The sequence below is a fragment of the Amia ocellicauda genome, chromosome 18, assembly GCF_036373705.1.
Source record: "Amia ocellicauda isolate fAmiCal2 chromosome 18, fAmiCal2.hap1, whole genome shotgun sequence".
Taxonomy (NCBI): domain Eukaryota; kingdom Metazoa; phylum Chordata; class Actinopteri; order Amiiformes; family Amiidae; genus Amia; species Amia ocellicauda.
Genome location: NC_089867.1, coordinates 3,968,412 through 3,991,258, shown reverse-complemented (window position 1 = coordinate 3,991,258; position 22,847 = coordinate 3,968,412). Strand labels below are relative to the sequence as shown.

General features: G+C 36.9%; 1 protein-coding gene across 1 annotated transcript in view; it reads right to left on the bottom strand.

The window, feature by feature from the left end:
* The window catches only part of rims2a (regulating synaptic membrane exocytosis 2a), a 285,367-nt gene that overhangs the window by 86,252 nt on the left and 176,268 nt on the right, over positions 1-22,847 (bottom strand). Inside the window, exons 18-21 of the mRNA XM_066691502.1 lie at positions 18,463-18,531; positions 14,147-14,303; positions 8,436-8,543; positions 831-1,010 (exon numbers count right to left, since the gene is read on the bottom strand). Coding sequence (XP_066547599.1) covers positions 831-1,010; positions 8,436-8,543; positions 14,147-14,303; positions 18,463-18,531 — 514 coding nt within the window. The remainder of the gene's footprint in view (positions 1-830; positions 1,011-8,435; positions 8,544-14,146; positions 14,304-18,462; positions 18,532-22,847) is intronic.

Sequence of the window (22,847 nt, the reverse complement as noted above, 5' to 3'; positions counted from 1 at the left end):
TGTACATCACTTGCACTGTTTCTGTGTTTTGAAGATACAGGACATGGATAATCCCTGTGGCGTTTTCTGTATCTGAGTCATTAATAACAAAAAAGGGAGAGTGCACCACTCAGGAAAAAATCTGGATTCAAACTGAATTGTCCATTTCTAATTCTTAGTAGGGGAAACAATAAATAAAAAAACAAAAACAAAATAACTGACTGCATCAACACACATCAAACTCTCCAGGGCCAAAGTTTCACTACCAGTTGAACACATTGAGTGGAGACCCAGTGAATTAGCTGTGAGCAACACAATGATTACACATGTGTCACCATAGTCCGGTATAACAATCCATCAAATTGTAATACAGAAAGGCAATATGAAGTCTGCAACAAGGGTGATGTCAAATGTTTAAACACTGGCAGTAGAGTCTTAAGCTGCAAGAAAAAGAGTGGGTAGCCATGAGTCTAAATGCAGGACGCTACCCACCGTAATCCTAATGAACCACAGAAAAGAACAACAAAACAAACCAAAACCAAACCAACCCAAACAATAAACCAAACAGATGCTGTTAAATATTTAGTTATGTTAGTAAAGAAACAACAATGACAATCCCACACCATTATATCCGTTCAGAATATAAGTAGTGTGTCTAAAATAAAGGAAGTTAGTATCTACGGTCTCTAGTCTAAGATGGGAAAAAAAATACAGCACTTTCACTACAGGAAAAATAAAAGGTGAATTGGCGGGGGAGTTGTGTGTGGGGAGGGGGAGAAGGGGAAGCAGGGGGTGGCAACAGGATTGAATTAGTCGGGCTTTTTTTGTGATTTTTTTTTTGTCTGGGTCACCTCGTTAAGGCAGGTGAGGGAGGGGCAGATCTTCCAGATGGTAAAGATGGCATCGACCTCATGAGGTTTGAGTCGGGGCGCTCAGTGGACCGGGACCGGGAGGTGGTCCGCTCTAGCACAGGGCGCTGATCTGCGGATCTGGACCTTTGATATTCATGTCTATCCAGGGCTTCGCAATTCCTGCAACGTTATTCAGAAAACCACTCAGTTGACCCAGTACCTAGACCAAGCACAATACATCACATTGCACCAGGCCTTCGCATTACACAGTGTCTGGATCGGAGGGAATGCTGTCTCTTGTTTGGGGTGTAACGATACTCCACTCACCATAAGACACTGTAACCAGTTAGTGACTTAAAGTATTAATTATTACATAAATAGTATTTGTATAATCAGAAAAAAAGGTCATAATTCTCCAGAGTCCTATAAATCTGTTCCTTTATTTGGGTGTTGTTGACATGGCAGTTATTCACCATTATAAACTTCAAGGAGGTTTATGAATTTGACTCTAGGAGTGTCAGGGTGCCCTGCTCTTTTACAGTACATGACTACATAGTACTGCCACAATACCTCATATCGTTACATCCCCAATTCCTCTGCTAGTATCTAGAGTATTTTTTTGTATTCGAATAGTGCCCAACATTCAGAATGCTGTATTTTTTACAAGCTTCCAGATTGTCAACAAGAAAATAATTAAAAAATTAAATAAAACAAACAAAAATAGTATACAAGGACACAAAGAGAAGGAAACCTCAACAACACATTTTTGTCAAGTTCCACAGGTTTTACTAAAGTTCCAAAAGATGCGAGATCCCTGGATCCTGGTCTGCTGTGATCTGTGAGGATAAAAGTTTTTTTTGGGGTGGAAAATGTACTTGAAATGTTCCACATCATAATGTGCTAATAACCTAGATATGAAACAGAGGTATAACATGTAAAAGGAAGAAACACCTGTTACTGTAGGAAAATTAAGTATGATGTATATGTTTTTCTAGTAGATGTAGAGTCAATTACCAGCTGAGGCATAAGTTTAATTGCAGTTTTTACAGTTGATGATCCAAAGGGTGTGTCTGTGCTCTTAGTACTAAGCATATTTTATGTTATGAATGATATGGTATTTGGCAACATCTTCTTGTAGTTTACATTGACCCGACCTAAAAAATGCTTTGACAAAGCAATTATAAGGGAAGAAATATAACCTTGTGAATTATGGCATTTCTCAATTTTTTAACCATTGTACAAAGTACAACTAGATGATCATGACTTTAAACATTTGAAAATATTAACTTTCCACAAAAATCCAGGGTGTCTTCCAGTCGTTACTTGGATATCAGTTACATATTGAATAAGTTACCATGAATTTCTCTTGGTGACAATGCTCATCCACAGTTATTACATGCATTGATAAAGCTAAGTAATTGTTTTTTATAAGTTAAATGTTGTATTAACAAAACAGCTATTGAATAAATCACGGTTCTCTGTTTTTGCAAGGACTTTTAAATCCTGTGCTTTTTATTTTATTTTATTCAAATTATACCGATGTGAACATGTGTACTAAATTAGTCTAAATGTCTAAATGGAAAACCTTCCAATGCCAAAGCTGTGAAAAAATCCAGATTCCAGATTGTGATTACCAGTTATCAACGTAGAAGGAATATTAGCATGGACACCAAGTCAATATAATACAATTAGATTCAATACAAGTAACATTCACATTTGATTATTCATAAACTCCTGTACAACAATCGCTGTGCCTTTTTCTATACGAAGGACACCTGCAAAACCTTTTGTCAAGATACGTCCTTTGTATATTATATAGGGAAATACATGCATCCATTTTTAACAACTGCTTCATTCAGTACAGGGTCACAGTGACCTAATTTAGCAGACACAGGACATAAGGCAGGGTACTCCTCGAATTGGATGCCAGACCATTGCAGGGCAGCTTATTCTAGATCTAATATTTTCAGTACTTCACAAACTTTAATAAACTCCAGTTCATTCAGACATTCACACAGAAGATAGCACTTGCAGGTTCAAAATCAGAAAGAACAACAGAGATTGGTAATGCCCATTGTTTTGTTTTGTTTCGTTTTGTTTGTTTGTAATGGGCCTCTCGTTATTAATACCAGCAGTGAATGAGCCCTAGTAGTCACTGGTTCTGATAAGATCATTAACTCCAAAACTAAAAAAGATTTATGGGTGGGGAACACAGAGAAATCTTAAACAATAGGTATTATTTTGTATATGCCTCTTTCAACAGATTTATGCAAGACAAATCACTAAAACAAATTACTAAGTTAAAACTTGCAAAAAGCCAAACTTTTACATATTGTTTAAAAACAATTTACTCTTTAATTCAATTTAATAATTTTAGGTACATTAAACTATCTATCTGTCATTTGTTCAGATTATATCTCAACACATTCTTGGGGGAGTTGCTATCAAGGGTTTAAAATAAGTTGGTACTTTGAACTTATTATGCAGACTTAAAGGACTAGAGAGCTAGGAAGAAGCTAGTGTACTCTCCAGACTAAACTATTACCTCATATCTTCTTCTGGATCAGGGTGTTCAGCTTCAGATTGGGAATGTAATTCTGGCACAACGTCCACTGTCTCTCTTTGTATAGGAATCGGAAAGCACACTTTTGTAAATACTATATAAGAATCACACAAACCACATGCATGGAGACAGTGAGATAGTTCCTTCCACTAGAAAATATAGGCAGATAAAATCTCACTTCAGATGATTATTATATCTACTTTTTAAATATAGGGTATAAGGACAATTACCACTGTCCCCCCTGGACAAATACTTTAATTAAGAACAAGTATGAATATCCATTAATGTTAAACCTGAATACTATCAACTGGATCAATTGTCAGAACAAAGTATTTAAAAACAATACATTGTACATTGCTCATTATTGTACTAGCATTAGAAAGTAAAACAACAAAAAAAAGTGCTTGTGAAAAGTGGTGCATTGTGAAAGTCAAACTTGAACAGTATTAAGCACGATTCCAATACACTGTGCATGTTTGCATTCTCTAGAACAAACATAAAGCAATTGTTTACCCCTTTTCATCCAGGCTTGCAATAACAAATTGACTCACAAACACCCAATGTTTATTTTTCATTTGATATACATAAATATATATAGTTAATTTCCTTTCCTTTTATTTGAATGTTTATTTAATTAGTTTTAAAGGTAAAAAGCAAGCTAAACGTACTTCCTATAGAAAACAATCCATGTCTGCCTAAATAAACATACAATTCTTGTTGAATTGTCGTCTTTTTCTTTTTCTAAATGGAATATATTGCAAATCTTTACAAGGGCAGACAGTTGCTTTACAGTAATTCTGCACAAGTGGCTTTGCAACTAATAACCGCAAGAGCACATAACAGATGAGGCAGAATGCATCTAATGTCTACTATCACTGAGAACTACATCAGATACTTGTCAGTAATTAATACCTGTCAGTGTCCGTGGAAGGCTGCTGAATTTCTATCCTTGGACATTTCCTGCTAGATAAATGAACTTCACCGTTTAGTCACATTCGTAAAACAATCTGGGAGTCAGAGCTTACGGATCTCAATGGTCGCTACAACACAAGGGTCCCTACTTGTGTATGTGGAGATTGTTAGCTTCAAGGTTTGCATTATGATGACACAACAGAAGCACTGTTTTGATCTGCAAAATTGGCAAATGGATGGATGAAGGATATATATTTCATATTACAGGTGAAAAAAATAGGCAATAATAATAAGTCGGTCATCTATTTAGCAAACCTGCAATGCTAGTTGGATCAACCCCCCACACATACACACACACACATACATCTAGATTCCTCTCAATGACTTGAGGAAAGCTGGTGCAAAAGTCAAAGTACAGTAGAGGATATTGAGCGTGCCGATTTCCTGAATCATGATTTGTTGTTATTTCAGGTTAGCTCATCAAATTCCTAGTGTACACCTTCCCCTCGGAAGACTCAAACTTATATTTTGCAATTATCTAGCAGGTAATGTCAGTTTCCTTGAACATGAATGTGTTAAAAAATAAATAAATCAGTGTGTGCTTTATGGTTTATGTCTGAGTGTGGATTTAATTCTATATATGGAAGATTTTTTCAAGTCAAAGTTACTAAAAATAAGTAAACAAATAAACAATAATAATTAAAAACAAAATCTATACGAAAATTACGGATATGCTGAATGGAGAATTCATTCCCTGCGGCAAACCCTACACTTGTTCCCTGGTAGAAAATCATATTAAAACTACCAAGGCAAACACGGCACACTGGCAACAAAACAGCACTCTGAAATTGTCATGCACACAGCAGCTTCGTTGCTCGGAGCCTCTATCACAAGCTGCCAGCCTACACTAGTGCCACTTCGGTCTGCTTACCTGTAATCCTCAAATGTACCATTCACTACATGATTTGACCATGTGCTAGGGCCATTGAGCCATCTTTAGGAGAGAAACACATTGAAAAATAAAAATTAAAGATGTCTTTGTGGAATACTGACAACGGGCTGAAAACCATACACCCAGGCTACATTTGCATAAACAAGTTGTTCTGATTAAGTGTAACAAAATGCCAGCAAATATAAAGCAATGACACCCTAACCAAACTGGAATCAGAATCTGAAAAGTAAGATTAATCTGCATGAGAACTGCTCCATGTTTTGCGGGTGATTTAGACTGAAAGGTGAAAAGCACAAGAAGTAAGTGCTGCAGGTAACACACTTAATTCCAGAAAAATGTCAAAATATTTGATTCCATACATATTGATGAGGCTAGCAGATGAGGCAAACAAACACACAAATAAATAAATACATAAACAAACAGATACATAAACATAAATAAAGTAGTTATTATCTCTGATTTTAATAATAAAATCAAAGATGGTGCATGTATCATACACAGATTTTGTTGTTGTATTAATAGGGCTGGATTAGTAATTAATTCCAGCATGTGGCTGTTTTACTTTACTTTAAATGAGTTTAAGTTTTTAACTCCAATTAATACCACTAACCTGTGCCTGATCTGGCCTCATCAAAATACTGCACCCCTCTTGTTAATCGCTCATGCAATTTCCAAAAGAAGTTGGAGTGAAGAGAAAGGAAACTAAGCCACAGAACAACAGCAGTCTTTAATGTTTTTTAATCTTTAGACCCTCAACTCATAATTGTGCCTCATGAGGTTGCCCAATTGTACCCATACTGTGGTGGGTATGGATTAATATTAATTAGAGGGTTTATATACAGATATACCGCAAAGTACTCACACTTTTCATTTGAAATCATGTTATTCCGTGCTTTCTTTAGTTGGAACAATATAGACATTTATAGAATTGTTTTAAAAACGGTAATCTTTTATTTATTTTATCTAATGGAATTGAAATACAGTATCATTGATAAATAGGTAAAGTTTGAAGAACAAGATGTATCTGTAACGGGTGAAGGGTGTGAATACTTTAAAACTGTATATCATGTGTTGTTCTAAAGCAAATAAAACAAGCGAAAAAAATAAGGAAAAGGAAAATTTTGTTGAGAACTTTCTAAGGAAAAACTAAAATTAAAAAAAAAATACAAATTAATTGCTTGCTCTTATGAGACTAAAAAAAAATATTTATAGAAATGAGAAAGACACTCTTTGAGCCACTTCCTTTTGGACAAACTGCATTTTGTATGGCAAAAAATAGGAACACAAAACTCAAGCAGTGTATCAGAACTACAAAGACGACACGCTCTACAAAGCGGATCACTAAAAGCAGTTTATACCTTAAAATCTAAGGAGCAGATTTTATCTAGAAAGGTAATTGGAGTCTCAGTAAGCCTACTTGTAATGTACATCTACTGTGAAGCACACTCTACTCGCACTCATACCTTTCGGGGCTTTGGATTGTTTCATCGTAGGCATTAGGCACTCTCTTTTCCCACCTAACCCTCCTGAATGTACCACAGCACAAGACAGAGAGCAACATTTTGTATACCCTCATGTAATGCATATCATTTGTATTCCTAATGTCCTGCATAGTTATTATTCTCCTGATCATAGGATATAAAGTTGTGGTCTGGTCACTTGAAACAATGGTATTGAGTGCTTTAATTAATCTAGACTATTCTAAACTGTCACTCAGACATTTTTGGGAACACTGATTTTGCCCTTGAGAAACCTTAAGATTCCAGTTGAAGAAAATTAATGGAGGGGCAATCAAATGTTTAATCAATTTGATTATCTAAGCTGAATCAGTGTTCAGCAATCTCAGACAAAATATCATTGATAAATAAGTATCGTTTATTAAACAATATTTCCTACGCCAAATTAATCACCCACTAACACAGAATTTTGAAGACTCATCTGTTTGTTTGACGTTCAGATAGCAAACAGTATAACAATATATTTTACAGGATTGTGTAAAACTTCACAAAACATTTAATTTAATTTTCATTACCCTATATTATAGGAAAGCTCTACTAAAAATAAGTGAACCACCATTTTTCATTTGAAAATATTAAAGCGTGGGATGATTCATAGCTCTGAAATCGCCACACATAGTAATTGTTTAATCAGAATTTGAGATGCCATGACATAACCTGGGAAAAAAAAGTATATTATATATAGACACATTTGTAGAAATCCATGAACTTTAGAAATACTGAAGTGTTTTAAATACCTGAACTTTTCTCATTATTATATTATGAATATTTTACCCTACCAAAACTAGAAGCTGTGAAACAAGAAACTTTTACTAATTAACACTTCAAATTTGTCGTCTGTGCATGTGTGTATATGCAACATATTTAGTGCCCCTTTGAAATATTATATACATATATCTCAAATTTGAGTGTGGCAAATTCATCAGTTAGAAATCACAATATTTAAATGTGACTTATTTATTTATCTGAACAGAATTATTTTACAAGAAATGTACACCGATTATTTTCTATAACAAATGGTTAATTTTACTTTCAATAAACTGAACATCTATTCTACAGACAAAACGTCAGACTGAACGAACCTTGATATTGTTACACAGTATCTATTCTGCTGCAGTTCCACTTGGAGCGGTTCAGTGCATTGGAAAATTACATTACATTTAAAGTTTGACACAAAAAAAAACGGACAGATGGCAGCCTGAGTGTACATATTTGCAGGGCCTGTGTATATCTAGTGTATTATAAACGTGTAATGATTACAATTGACTACATAGTTTGCAGCCTTAAAATATTTTATAAATATTTTTAAAAATGTACTTCATTCATCCAACGGTAGGAGAGAAGATATTAAAGTTTACAGAGGCATTTATTTTAAGGAAGCTTGTCAGGGGTTAACATGGGGCAAGATTAAATCAAAACTGTGACCCACCCGCTAACAGAAAACTACACAACTGTACTCAGTTGCGGCTTCATTTTTAGTAAGACGGCACTTTCTTCTAATCAGAAATGTAACCGCTATAATGTACAGGTTTGTAGTTTTCTATTATCGGGTGGGTCAAAGTTTTGATTTAATCCGGCCCATGGTTTGTGGGATAATGGGAAATACCAGAAAGAAGAAACAGAGACAAAAAAAAATAAGAAGGAGTTTGTAGTGTTTATACCTCTCAAGATCATTGTATGCACCCTCAGAATATGTACGGGACATCCTATGGGAACGCAGTAACCTGACTGCATCTTCACGATAGATGGGGTACATGACATGGTTGTTGCTGCCAAAAGATGCCGGAGTCGGTCAACAGAAAACAAACAAACAAAAGATGTTAAAAAGCTGGAGAAAACAACAATTTGAAAGGCTATTTTGTTCCTCTACATATATATATATACACACACAAACAAGCCAACAATTGAACGGGTATGCACACGAGCTAATTCATAAAAGGACTCCAGTCACGAAAACAATACGTTCACCTGGCTACAGGCCACCCAAAACAAGTGTATATCAAGTATATACTCCATATACTGTATACACTACATACAGTACAGACAAAAACGGGAGAGTCAGCCTCTGTTGGCCTTCTTTTCGCAACACAAAATCCACAGGTCAGTATCACACAGTAATGTGACATTAGGTGCTCTAGCTGGAGCTGGTAATGTGCTGTATTTCTGTGCATCCAAAGGTCTTTTATTTAGGATTAAAGTTTCTTAAAATAAAACAATTAAAAAACAGCATTACTTAACAGAGAAAAAATACAACCAAAAATGCGAGTCAAAATCTATACAGATGGACTCCACTTATAACTCATCCTGCTTACAACATACTGAAAAGGCACACCTAAATAACGTGGGTTTCAATAGGGGATTACCCTGATTAATTTATAGCGTGTATTTTAAAATGTACGGTATCATAAACGTACATCCGGGACAGTAACATGGTTTGGAAACTAAAATACTAAAGGAAATCTCCAAAGCAAAATGTTAGAAGAGAATAATTGATTATTTTGTTTAAGATATCAATTTTTTTAGTTTGTTAGGGTGGATGTAGAATGCTTATAAATTCCTTGCACAATAGTAAATGTTAATTTCTTTAAACGTTGGATGTCGAAGTATTGTGTTAAAAATATTATAAATTAAGCCTTCATGTGCAGTTTACATATTATAATATAGTATTTATATATAATATAGCTTATATAATATTATTTATACCTGTATACCTTTACTCTAATGTTGATGGTGTTGAACTAATACTGTTCCTAGTATGAATTTAGCGAATAAATTACAGTCTATGGGCTATAATAAACTCATTGTTTAGCAGTTAAGCATTCTTTAATACTTTGTTCATAATATACTGATTTCCATTATAACAATGTTATAAGTGGAGATCAGCTGTACTTTGTTGCTGTAACTTACTCTCCTAAGTCACACCTCCATTTAAGAGTATGTTCTAGTTGTGCCTTAACTTATGGAATTGAAATGTATAGCATGTTTGATAACATGAAGTAAACCTACTTTCCAAACCACTATTGCTGAAAAACTAGGACTGTTTTAAAAACATTTTTTAATGGCTTATAAACAGTTAATGCAGAAACGGCTTGGCAGAAAGTACAGAATTAAGTGAGAGCATATTAAGCTTCATACATGTTTCTAACATATGTATTAATTATTTGGTGGGTCATCAGAAATAGATTGCTGTCGGTAGTGTGCTATCTTCATAATAACATGTCAGTGTAATGTTTTCTAAAGCAGTCATTGAGGTAGAATAAATGGTCAAAGACAGCAAAGTACAGAAAACAAAACAGCCTGACTGCTCTATTAAAGTGTTCATTTGGTCGGTACACATGGCCTCCCAATTTACATTCATGCCATATTACGAGTATTTTACCAGTAAGGATATGAATCTGATAGCAGAAATGACCTTGATGAAAAAAAAAGACCTAATTAATAAATGAGCAATGCAACGCTGGGACACTGTTTCAGCCTATGATGTAATATGACAGATTTCTGGAAAGCCACACTCGTAGCTTAAGGGGAGCACAAATACACAGCAGCCACCACTCCACAGACCTTACCTGGACAGTTCTAGAGAAAGCCACATTAGACACAGCTATTAGAATAGGCATTCTGAGTATATATTTATCACCTTCGGGGGAAAATATATACTTCTACACTACAACCACACAATCTGTGCTGTCAATGGCAATGACACGAAACTGGGAGCTAGATGTGAAGTAGAGTAGAAACATATTGTGTATGAGTCATGGTGGAGGCATGGTTTTTCATGGTTTATAGTCATGTGACTTCAGAGCTGTGTCTTTAGTTCAGACAAAGTGACAAAACCATCTGAAGAATACAAATTATTATTGTTATTATGATCATAATAATAATAATAAAAGGTATTTCAACCACTCAGTGGTTAAGAACAACACTGTAAAATACTACACAAGGCATTATAGTATAGTGCTTAGGAACTGCTGTATAGATGTGCATACCACATAGTGCCAGTGCCATTATATCAACACATGCCTTGAACACTGTCATTCAGCTATCACCTCAAACAGCTTCATGGAGGGGGACAGACATGCACTTGGACACCAAGTCACACGCAGGTAAGAGTATACCTGGGTTCCTTGTGGTGATGCTCAATGGGCTGACTGTGTCTGGACCGAGGTAGAGTGAGATACTGGCTGCAACCATATGAGAGAAACAGAAAGATGGATGAATGGAGTTCAATGAAGAAAGATAAAAAGTCAAGAGGCGCTGGGGAGGAGAGAAGAAGAATAGGTAAAAGACTTTGGAAACATAGGGTAGATTATCAGGTGACCAGAAAATAAAATTGAATCAGAACGTGCTGACAGCTCCAGTTCCGGTTCCTGCTGATGAGGTGTAGCCTGGGAAGGATTGAGCATCAGAGGGGCTCAGTGGCTCATGTGCTCTTTACACCCAGCCTTCATGGATCGGAAGCATGTTAAAACTGTCATTGTTACAGAGAAAGTGCTGCAAACATGATCAACATCAGTGTGTCCGTTGACAATGCTTGCAGAATTGCCCTGCAGCCCAACCTTTACAGTTTTACCATTCATAAAAGCCTTGAAAGACCCTGTAATTTCACCTTGGAGGACCCTGATGTAAAGGGCTCCCCTAGCCAGAGAAGTCAGAGAACCGTTACAAGAATACAATTAGACCTTCTTGACAGAAAGGTTGTCAGAATACAGTGTGATTAAATCAACAGCAGTTAAAATTCTAAGAAGCTGCCTGTGTTCAAGTAAGTGTAGAAGAAGTTTGGTTCCAGCAACTTGAAATAAATAAAGATGTGCTTTTATGATGTATTATACATTTTTCTTATCTTACGTAAGACAGTAAGCAGGTTAAGACAAACTTGACTTTAGCAGAAAATGAAACATAACAAGAATACCTAAAGTATAATACCTATCTCTATAAAATTGCTTAAATAAGAGTTTTACTTGACTTGAGCACACATCAGGGTTCACTCTACTGAGGACAAAGAAAAAAAAGAGTGATTTCTCTCCTCAACAATATAAAATAGTCTATTTTTATTATTGTTTGAAACAGTTTTCAATAATTTTCAAATAAAGGTATTTCATTACAGTCTGGAATACAGTCTGGTGAACATTGTCACATCCAATTTAGATTTTTTTTTTTTTTACTTTCTTTCTACTTTCTACTGATTCACTTTCTACTTATGATTCTGATTGCAGCTGTGCCTCTGGAATATGAATTCCAGTTAATTGGAATGAACAAAGTACGAACAACTTCCACCAAGGATCTTTGGGGCTGCACTTTTGATTGCAAATGTGGAACAGTTATGTAACAGTGCAGTCCAAATGCTCATTATTGCTTTGTAATAGGTACATTTCCCAAAAAGAAAACTGATAAAATTAACTTTGTGGAGACAGGAAGAAAAACAGATGTGGTTAGTTATTCCATTTGCAGTGATGAGATTACCAGGGTTGAAAAGGCCTGTGTAAGACCAACTGCAACAACCACCCCACATTTCTATGAAGTCTAACAGGAGTGCAGCGGAGAAACAACAAGAATCTGCCAATGTCATTCCTCAGAACTCTTAGATAAGGAATTCTCTTTTACTCATTCTGTCTACAGCCTACGGGACACATACATTCTGCATTCAGAGATTTAATGACTAGGTTTTTAGAGCATTGCATATCCAGACTTCAATTGCAACTTTTTAAAGCAGAAGCATCTCCCATGGATGGCTGGATTAAAACATGCAGGGAGTCAAACGACATCAATGAAAGAAAGGAAGGAAAAAATACATTTATTTCGCAGCATTCTCCGTATCTATGTTAGTCTGTGAAAAACTGAGACATTCCACCTTTTGCATATTAAAAATTGCACTAGTCAAGTATGCATTTCATGGGAGATCCACTGACATTCTCATACAGTGTAGGACTGGAAAACACCCAAAGGAAAGTCATTACCATGTGTACATATCTTCAATATTGTTCGAGGAAGAAATTCAATATACAGACAAACAACAAGAATCCTGTCACCGTCGATGTATGCAAAATTTGAAATGTGGGTTATGTGGTTTCAGCTACCCTCATAACGCATGCCTAGAAGAGAACCGAGGCTTTGTTTAGGGCTGCGACTACCTGTCTGGGGAGTAGTGGTCGTCTGCCATGCGATGCCTCTCCATCCGGCCCACTGTGTTATACTGGGTTGGAGAGGATCGGCTACCACGAGATGGCTGGTCCAAGCTGCGGCTGAGGAACACAAAGTCACCGAATCACTCACACTCTCCAGTTACTGTGAGACAAGCATTCCAAAAGTCCAAGGGAGGGTCTTAAGGACTGTGGTTTACATACTAATTAAGAGCGAGGAAATGTCAAGTGTAACAAATCTGCCATTTCACCAAATTGCCCTTGCTAATTGGAATTTAGATTCCTGTGCTCCAAAGATGACATTTTTAATGGATTTGAACTGAATGGAATAAATTAATTAGTGGGCTCAGGTAACAAGAAAAAGAAGAAGAAAAGAACAGACAAAATTACTTATAAAAATACAAATAAAATACTGGGGTGATCCCATGGTATACAGTCATAAGGTTTCATAAATATTCATCAATATCCTTTCTTGCTAGTGCATTTTTCTGAATATACTACAGTGGGAATGTCTTCCCTTGGTTAAAGGAAAGTAAAGAAGCATGAAACTATGGCAGATCTGCTCTAGGGTAACTGTGAAAGCTTAAAGTATCCATACACCTATAGACCAATGGTTCTCAACCGTGAACCCTGAGCCCTGGTGATTTGTGACAAAACCAAGCTGTCAATTATTTAACTGAACTAATACTCTGTCTAATCAGAGCTTTTAAAATTATAAAGATTTCAAGTTAAGTATAAAACTATATATGGCACTTGAATTCTCCAACTTTTTGTAAGATAAACCATACAAAATAATTAAGGTACTCATTTAAGGTTTCAATTAAGAAACTGAGGCAACAAAACCCAGCAGAACAGCAAGGACCAGAGTGGGGAACCTCTGTTACAGATGTTCCACAATTTGTCATCATGTGGTGTCAAAACCTTCACAGATGCCTGAGGTTCATTTGCCAGTACACCTCTTTTTGATATAGTGTTGTTCCTTTGGAGGACATACATGTTTCAGGGCTTTTGATTATGAGGTACAGGCAGCATATGCTGGAGTTAGTGCTGGCACGCTTGCCCGCACAATGACTTTTTAGATCCTGCCATGGAGTATTGTTCCACTGGCAATCCTGCACACCACTGAGCCATAACCCCCAACACGCTTCAGAGCTTATTCCCTCTCCGCCATCCTTCTATGGGGAATAACAGACACGCCCCACTTGAAGAAACTCGCCATTACCAAAGGACCTTACCTCTGTGGAGGGGGAACGCTGGGCGACCTTGACCGTGTCCTGCCCATGCTGTCTCCCCGATGCGGTGACCCTGATCTGGAACAGTGGTTGGATGACATCACCTGCTCTGGTACGGAGAGCGTTGAGCTTTGGAGATCCCTGCCGTTGTGTCTGTAATCTGCAGGGAGCAAGGCAAGCTGAAGGTCAGAAGGCCGCCAGGACTGCTACCTCCTTTAGTGTACGGGCTTTAACCATTCACAGTGATTAGATTTGACTATTAAATGGATTTCAGGAATAATACAGCCCCTTCAATGAAGTACAGAAAGGACTGAGGTGAAATGTTGGAAATGCCTCCTTGAAATTACAAAAAAAAGGTAAAAACACCAAATGGCTTAGCAAGGGTCAGCTTGTGCTTACACCATCAGCTCCCCAGAATGAAAAAAGTACAGTAAGGATCAATGTGATGTGAATAACTTCTGTGTACCTCTGTGAGAGTGACCAGTCCAGCCGCACTGTGGTCCCACTACAGGAGAATGTATTATTTGGTTGCTGCATTTTACTGCATTGGCTTTGCAGAACCAGGTGTCTGACCAGTATACACCAAAACGAGTCTGTCTCACTAAATATCATCTTTCCGAGGGGAAATCTTGAAATGAGGTTTAAAGTAATGCCCACAGCACTTATTAAACTAATCTATTAAACTATATAGAACTATAGACCTTCCTCATATAAAAATAAAATAACTTAAAATACCCATACAATATATTGCAACATACCCCTAACAGTATACAGTCCACTGAACATGAAAGAGTTCATTATTGTATAATCAGGAGTGGTTAATAACATGGAAAGGGTCAATGCTTGCTGTTATTAGACTTTTAATTGATATTCAACAGAGTATGGAGTATATAACGCAATGCATGATTGCATACATGACAACAACAACAACAACAACAAAACCTACAATAATAATAATAATAATAATAATAATAATAATAATAATAATATAATAGCTACAACAGCAATGTGGTGGGCCAAGCATATGTGTAGGGATATGGCATAATTAACATACTTTAGGGTTTCAACCATGATGGGACTTAAATCCAGGTCTCACAAACCACAGTGCAGTGATCTAACCACAACGCTAAAAGGCCCAGGCTTCATAGTTTGCCTTCAGAACTGCTACAATATGATAATGCTAGTACATTAATATTGAAACTAATAAAGTTATAAGCAGCCAAACATATCTGTAGGGATATGCCATGTTTAACACACTGTTGGGTTCTGACCATGGTGGGACTCAAACGCAGGTCTCCTGTGGTACAGTGCAGTGACCTTAACGTCTATGCCATATCCCACTTAGTCAATGTGTCACCAAACTATACTATGCCTGTGAGAAGGGAATAATTAGAGCATAATTGCATCATTTGTAATAAGAGTCATCATTTATAATATTATATTTTTTGTACCCTGCAATATACTACATTAACTAAAGTCTTTTTTTATTATTACAAAGAATACATAGACAATATAAAATTGTTAACTATTTCAATATTTGTAAAGATTACTATTAGTTAAATTTGTATTGGTAGTACAGCTCCCTCTCTTTTTCAGGTCCACATGAATGTATAACATGTATCGCTTCATAAATGTACTCTATTATAAATCCAAGCCTTAATATCAAGCTCCCCAAGGGCACAGTGGGTAAAGGCATGAAATACAAGACTAAGAGACATTCTCCTATCTTATATATGTAAACACCTGCATGTATCTGAGATCCTGTGATCAAATCCCCCTGCAAGCTTGGCATGATGGTTGAGTTTCAGAGTATGTGGTCTGTACTGGAAGTCCCTGCAAGTGGTGGCATTGTCTGTGACTGAAAGAGCATGTGCTCTGTCTCAAGAGCAGCTGTACATTCAGTGTGGGAGGATATAATTGGATTAGCTAAAGTTTGTAAAAGTACATTTAGTTTTATACATTTTTTTTATTAATTTACATTTATAAATCTGAATATAGGTCATAACTAATTATAATTGTCACTTAATCCAATATTGGCACCACACCATATGACGTATGACCTCCAAATTTCTTGTGGGACAACCTGCAATAGGCATCTACCAACACACCACTTTTGGTGAGTTTCTGTTTTAATTTCATGGTTGTTTGACATTTATGGACAAAAAATAATACATTTATTTGGTCATAGCAGACATGTTTTTTAATGAATTAACTTGCTTTTAACAAATCTGATAAAGGACTAAGCCAAGGTCATGTGTGCAAAGTTTCACTTCAGTCCGTCTAACGGTTTCAGAGAAAATGATTGAATATTTATGACCAATCCAATATGGCTGCCAAATCATGTGAAGGATTGACTTCTCTTGAACAAATCTGAAAATAGGTCATAACATAAATGTATGCATTAAGTTTCAAATCTGTCCCATTAGCAGTTTTGGAGAAGAAGATGAGGGACAACGTCATATAGGTATCTACCTGCATACCAAGTGAGTTTTGGTGAGTTTCTGTCCTGTACTTTTCATTTTATGGCCATTTGAAATATAGGGCGAAATAATAATAATAATCCGACCAATTACAACAGGTGGTTCAGCCACTTCGTTGCTTGGCCCCCTAATAATATAATACTTAAACAATTTGACTCGACTATTAAACGGACTTAATAATACAGCCCCTTCAGTGACATGTTGGAAATGTTTCCTTGAAATTACAAACAAAATAAAAATGATTTTAAACAGATTAAGATTAAGTTAAATGCAAAATTATATAAGGCACTTGAATTCTCCAACTTTTTGTAAGCTAAACCATTACAAAAATTTAAATAATCACTTTATTAATTCAAAGTGTCAATTAAGGCACAGAGAGCTCTGCTGGAACAAAAACCAGCAGGACAGTGGGTACCCAGGGACACTCCACCATGTGTGTCAATATTTGGTGTCAATACCTTCACAGAAATCTGAGGTTCATGTGCCATTAAACCTCTTCTTAATACAGTGTTGCACTCTGCGGAGGACGTATAAGAGATAAGTGAAACAGTTTGTCAGTTTCCATGCATGATTACCTGTGTTTGTTAGTCACCACGTTACCGTTTGTGTAGGAACACAATCTGAAAGAGTAGAGCACGCTGGGCCTCTCAAATTCATTTAATTGGTATCAGCTCAAGTAAAAAGGTACTATTAAAGTATAATATACTCTTTTGATTAATTTAAAAGACTGGAGAGAATCATAATAAGCCCAACAAAAATCTATAATTCTTTGAAAACTGTTAATAATCTCTCCTCAGATAGAAGAATTATATCAGCAGTTGCAGATCAGTTCTTGAGAATTAGCCAAAATCGATAGAATAATAGAGGAAGGAAGAAGGAGAGAACAAGGGTGTTCCCATTGCACCCTGGAATTGCCTTTTTAAAATAAGGCTTTGACATGAATTCTAAAAATTGGGGGGTTCCTATACTATAGAAAACAAGCTCACTTCCTGTGTCTTATTTTGTATGGGAAGCAGCAGAAGCTAAAGGTTCTTTGATTTCAAATGTGACACGGCTGTCATTTTTGCCCAGGATCTGTATATAAGGTCACAATAAGCATTGAGCTGTGTCTTAACTTATTCAGCAACACTGTGCCATTCTTGCTTTAGAGTCAGTCCCACTTCCTTACCCCCACGGCATGCTGTTCCTTTAAAGATTAAAGATGGGACATTTATGGATGAAAAGAACTTGTAGTCCTTCAAAGGAAATATGACTCCCTCCTGCAGTCAAATAAACAACAGAATCCTCCTAAATGCCAAAACCTTAATGTACACAATCTATTTATTTATTTATTATTAGTCTATTATTTTTCCTTTGTTTCCCTATTTTTAATATGGCAGTTTTATCATAAGATAATATATATTTGTGTTACAAGGCACATTGTTTGAATTGTTTGAAGATAAACTCATTTGCATAGAAGGAAATCATGAAAAAGTTGAAGGCACAGAATATGAATATATATATATATATATATATATATATATATATACACATACAGAGAGAGAGAGAGAGAGAGAGAGAGAGAGAGAGAGAGAGAGAGAGAGAAAGATACAAAGATCCATCCATCCATTTTTAACAATCATCCACGGTGAGCCGGGCAGACACAGGGCCCCAAGTGGGGTACACACTGAATGGGATGCCAGGCCATAGCAGGGCATGCATATGTACATACATATATATTAGCAGATTTGTGTACAATATACCTCCATGCCAGTGCAATCTTTAAAGCGATTGTTCACGATAAATGGTAAAAAGGCTCAGATGATTGATGTTCTTTTCCCCTTCATTTTCCCTATTTACCTGAGACTACTCCAATCCCATCGTCACAGTCATAATCCGAAATTTCACTGTCACTAATTCGCTGGGATCCTGAGGCAGAATAAAGAGAAAGAGAAAAAAAGGTTGTTTAGTGTCATCTTTGGTGTAGAGGGGACATTTTGGATCAATCTTTGACTCTAGCCACGTTCTCTATATGTTGACATGCCCTCACTGATCCTGTGATTTACGCTATGAGTGTGATCTCCTGTGAAGTCAGTCCAGGTTTAATAATCGCCCAAAGGGTATCGCTTCACAACAAAAAACAGCAACAAAATCTCTTGCAGATAAAAGAAAGGAAGACCACTACGTCGGGACTAGTGCACTTTGGTAATTTTTGCGACAACACAGATTGTGTGGGACAACAGAGGGAGTACTGAAGCAGGTTAGGCACGAGAGAGACATCAACTGTATCAAATGCATCAATAATGTTTAAATACTGTTTCAGCTGCAGGGTACCCAATCTTCAAAGATTTCACTCAAATTACCAGGCATCTACTATATTAATTTTTCCACCCTAAATTTATTTCCTACACAATTTAATGTGTAATATTTACTCCTCTGTGTTACATCATGCTTTATTTGTATCTATTCATAAAGCAGTGATGCACATGGATTATATAAAGACTAACCCCTACCCCCCTTATAATATAAATGCTATATTGTCACACTTAAAATTGCAACTGTGGAGAATAATATCCCGAAAGTTAAATAAAATGCAATTGTAAAAAAAAAAAAAAAAAAAAAAAAAAAAAAATCTCAAATTAGCTCTTCCTTAAAACTTTAAGAATCGGCTTCAAGCTTGCGAATGAAAAGACAAGACGACTTCTAATGAGAGGCCAGGCTTCGATAGTGCTAATTAAACAGCTCCTGCTAATGCTGAGCCCTTCCTGTCATGTGCCAGTGGATTACACTGCTGCTTCCACAAGGCAGCTGCAAACCTATTTCCACTGGCTTGACGTATGCAGGCACATGCCTGATCAATTACAGCAGAAGAACGCTCGTCTGAAATGTTGGAAACTCTAGCATCTGTTCTGAGCAGTGCTTTAAAACACTGCAAAACACTGTCGCATTTACAATGAATGTAACACAACCTGCTGGTGTAAGACTGTGCTAGCTGATTCATTAACGCTTTAATTTTGTTATGCATACTTTCATTTCAGTCTCAAATAAGTCTATTAAGAGCACCCCCTAATTTCATTTATATACACTCACCTAAAGGATTATTAGGAACACCATACTAATACTGTGTTTGACCCCCTTTCGCCTTCAGAACTGCCTTAATTCTACGTGGCATTGATTCAACAAGGTGCTGAAAGCATTCTTTAGAAATGTTGGCCCATATTGATAGGATAGCATCTTGCAGTTGATGGAGATTTGTGGGATGCACATCCAGGGCACGAAGCTCCCGTTCCACCACATCCCAAAGATGCTCTATTGGGTTGAGATCTGGTGACTGTGGGGGCCAGTTTAGTACAGTGAACTCATTGTCATGTTCAAGAAACCAATTTGAAATGATTCGACCTTTGTGACATGGTGCATTATCCTGCTGGAAGTAGCCATCAGAGGATGGGTACATGGTGGTCATAAAGGGATGGACATGGTCAGAAACAATGCTCAGGTAGGCCGTGGCATTTAAACGATGCCCAATTGGCACTAAGGGGCCTAAAGTGTGCCAAGAAAACATCCCCCACACCATTACACCACCACCACCAGCCTGCACAGTGGTAACAAGGCATAATGGATCCATGTTCTCATTCTGTTTACGCCAAATTCTGACTCTACCATCTGAATGTCTCAACACAAATCGAGACTCATCAGACCAGGCAACATTTTTCCAGTCTTCAACTGTCCAATTTTGGTGAGCTTGTGCAAATTGTAGCCTCTTTTTCCTATTTGTAGTGGAGATGAGTGGTACCCGGTGGGGTCTTCTGCTGTTGTAGCCCATCCGCCTCAAAGTTGTACGTGTTGTGGCTTCACAAATGCTTTGCTGCATACCTCGGTTGTAACGAGTGGTTATTTCAGTCAAAGTTGCTCTTCTATCAGCTTGAATCAGTCGGCCCATTCTCCTCTGACCTCTAGCATCAACAAGGCATTTTCGCCCACAAGACTGCCGCATACTAAATGTTTTTCCCTTTTCACACCATTCTTTGTAAACCCTAGAAATGGTTGTGCGTGAAAATCCCAGTAACTGAGCAGATTGTGAAATACTCAAGACCGGCCCGTCTGGCACCAACAACCATGCCACGCTCAAAATTGCTTAAATCACCTTTCTTTCCCATTCGGACATTCAATTTGGAGTTCAGGAGATTGTCTTGACCAGGACCACACCCCTAAATGCATTGAAGCAACTGCCATGTGATTGGTTGATTAGATAATTGCATTAATGAGAAATTGAACAGGTGTTCCTAATAATCCTTAGGTGAGTGTATAAACTTTCATCTATAATGTTTTGAACGAAAAATAATTACATAAATAATAAACTTCAGTAATATTGAAGGAAAGATAAATAAATAAAGTTAAAACATACATTTAAATATCTCCTATACACCTTATTAAAAACTATGTGTAATACTACTCGATTAAAGACCATTTGCATTAAGTCCATGAGGTGCTTAAAAATATATTGAGTGAGGTTCTTTGATTTAATCAAAAAAATTTTAGGAATTGGTGAAGAGCACTGGACCCCAATCCTCTTCATGGAGACCCCCAATCCAGCTTCACTAGACAACTTTAATCAGCAGTTTCCAAAGATCAGTTAAAGGACTCCTGATGACTCTTTCCAACTGAGCTATTAACTCCCGAATGTGCTTTTACAATATAGATCATGAAGTGCTTGTTTGCTTTATGGCATTTCCTATTTTTAAACTAAATCCTTTCCCCACATTTTGTAAATGAATATGTTTTTTTTTTTTCATGGTTGATTACAGTTTACAGTTAGTTACAGTACTTAGCTAGTTTCCAGTGCTTGTACAGAGGAGTATTTTCTAACAAAAGAGAGCCCCACAATGGGATAAAGCAAACAATTACTATGGTATCTTAATACAGAAAAGGACATGCAGTGGTTAATATCTCAGTTGGATAGTTAGGGTTACCATGAGCCCTTTAAGCCAGCAGTACTTGGGGCTGGAGGGCACTCAGGTATTTGTTACACTTGATCTTGAAATACCTGCATCTACAGAAACACCTGCTTAATGGATCAGCATTAAATGTTCCAGTTCTTTCTACTTAAAGGTGACCTATAAAAACTGTTGGATTCGAGCTCTCCAGGATTTTGGCTTGAGACCCCTGTGTACAGAAATAGTGGGTCAGAAGCGGTAGGCAGTGCTCTGTGTCTCAATTGTCAAAGAGAGATCTTAAGCCCTTCTCACATGACTGGAGGATAGTTAGCATTTCCAACAGGGCACAGGTAGAATCACTGTAGGATGGCCTTCATATGGAAATATCCAAATATCCAAATATATGTGAACAATGATATTCTGTTTAGGGTAACCAAGGGATATTTAAAAGTACAATTGCTGAAGACTCCCAGCAGAGCAGGTGTGAAACTGGTTCAGGACTGTGTGGGTGGTCAGGCATCATATACCATCAGAGATAGGAAGAGTTTTTGCTTTTAAATAGCCCACTAATTGCAAACATGGCACAGCCTTCTGTATCAATTTCATTACCTAATTTTCTGATTAAAAAATAAATAAAAGCTCTACCAAACAGACAAAGACATTTTGGCTTGTGGCAACTACTCCCGCCATCATCTGAAAGCTAGGAGAAATGCACAGTTCTTGCACTCTTGCAGTAACGGCAGTGCTGACAGTACAAAGTGTGTCAAAGACCCAGCTAGGGAAGGTCCTGCAAATCGTCATAGGATTTAAGAATTAGTCTTAATTCTCCCAAGACGTCTTAGCGATTACCAAGAATACGACATGATACTTTACCACTCTAAAAATGGGATGCCATAATATGCCAAAATTCTTGCACACATAAGTATTAAAAAAAAAAAAAAAAAGTCTTGCTTCTGGAGTATATTCGTTTATTTTATTATTTTAGATGTTGACCATTTTCTACTAAGTCACTAATACATAACTAGTTTATGAACTCTCACGGGGATGCGTGTAAATTGGGAATCATTCTGCACACTGTGACATGTACCAAAGACACAAGCAGGATTAACAGGAAACAGTGCAGCAACGTGGAAGTGGAGCAAACTAGTTGAAGTAGTTAGCCTTAGAAGACAATGAAAGCAACTATGCAAAGCTCCAAACTAGTATCTTAGGAGGAAAATGGAAAGTCACGATCTAAAACCAGCCTAGAGGATCTCGAGGATCAATACATCTGTAAGTCATCATCATGGTTAGGTCGAACAGCAGCTTATC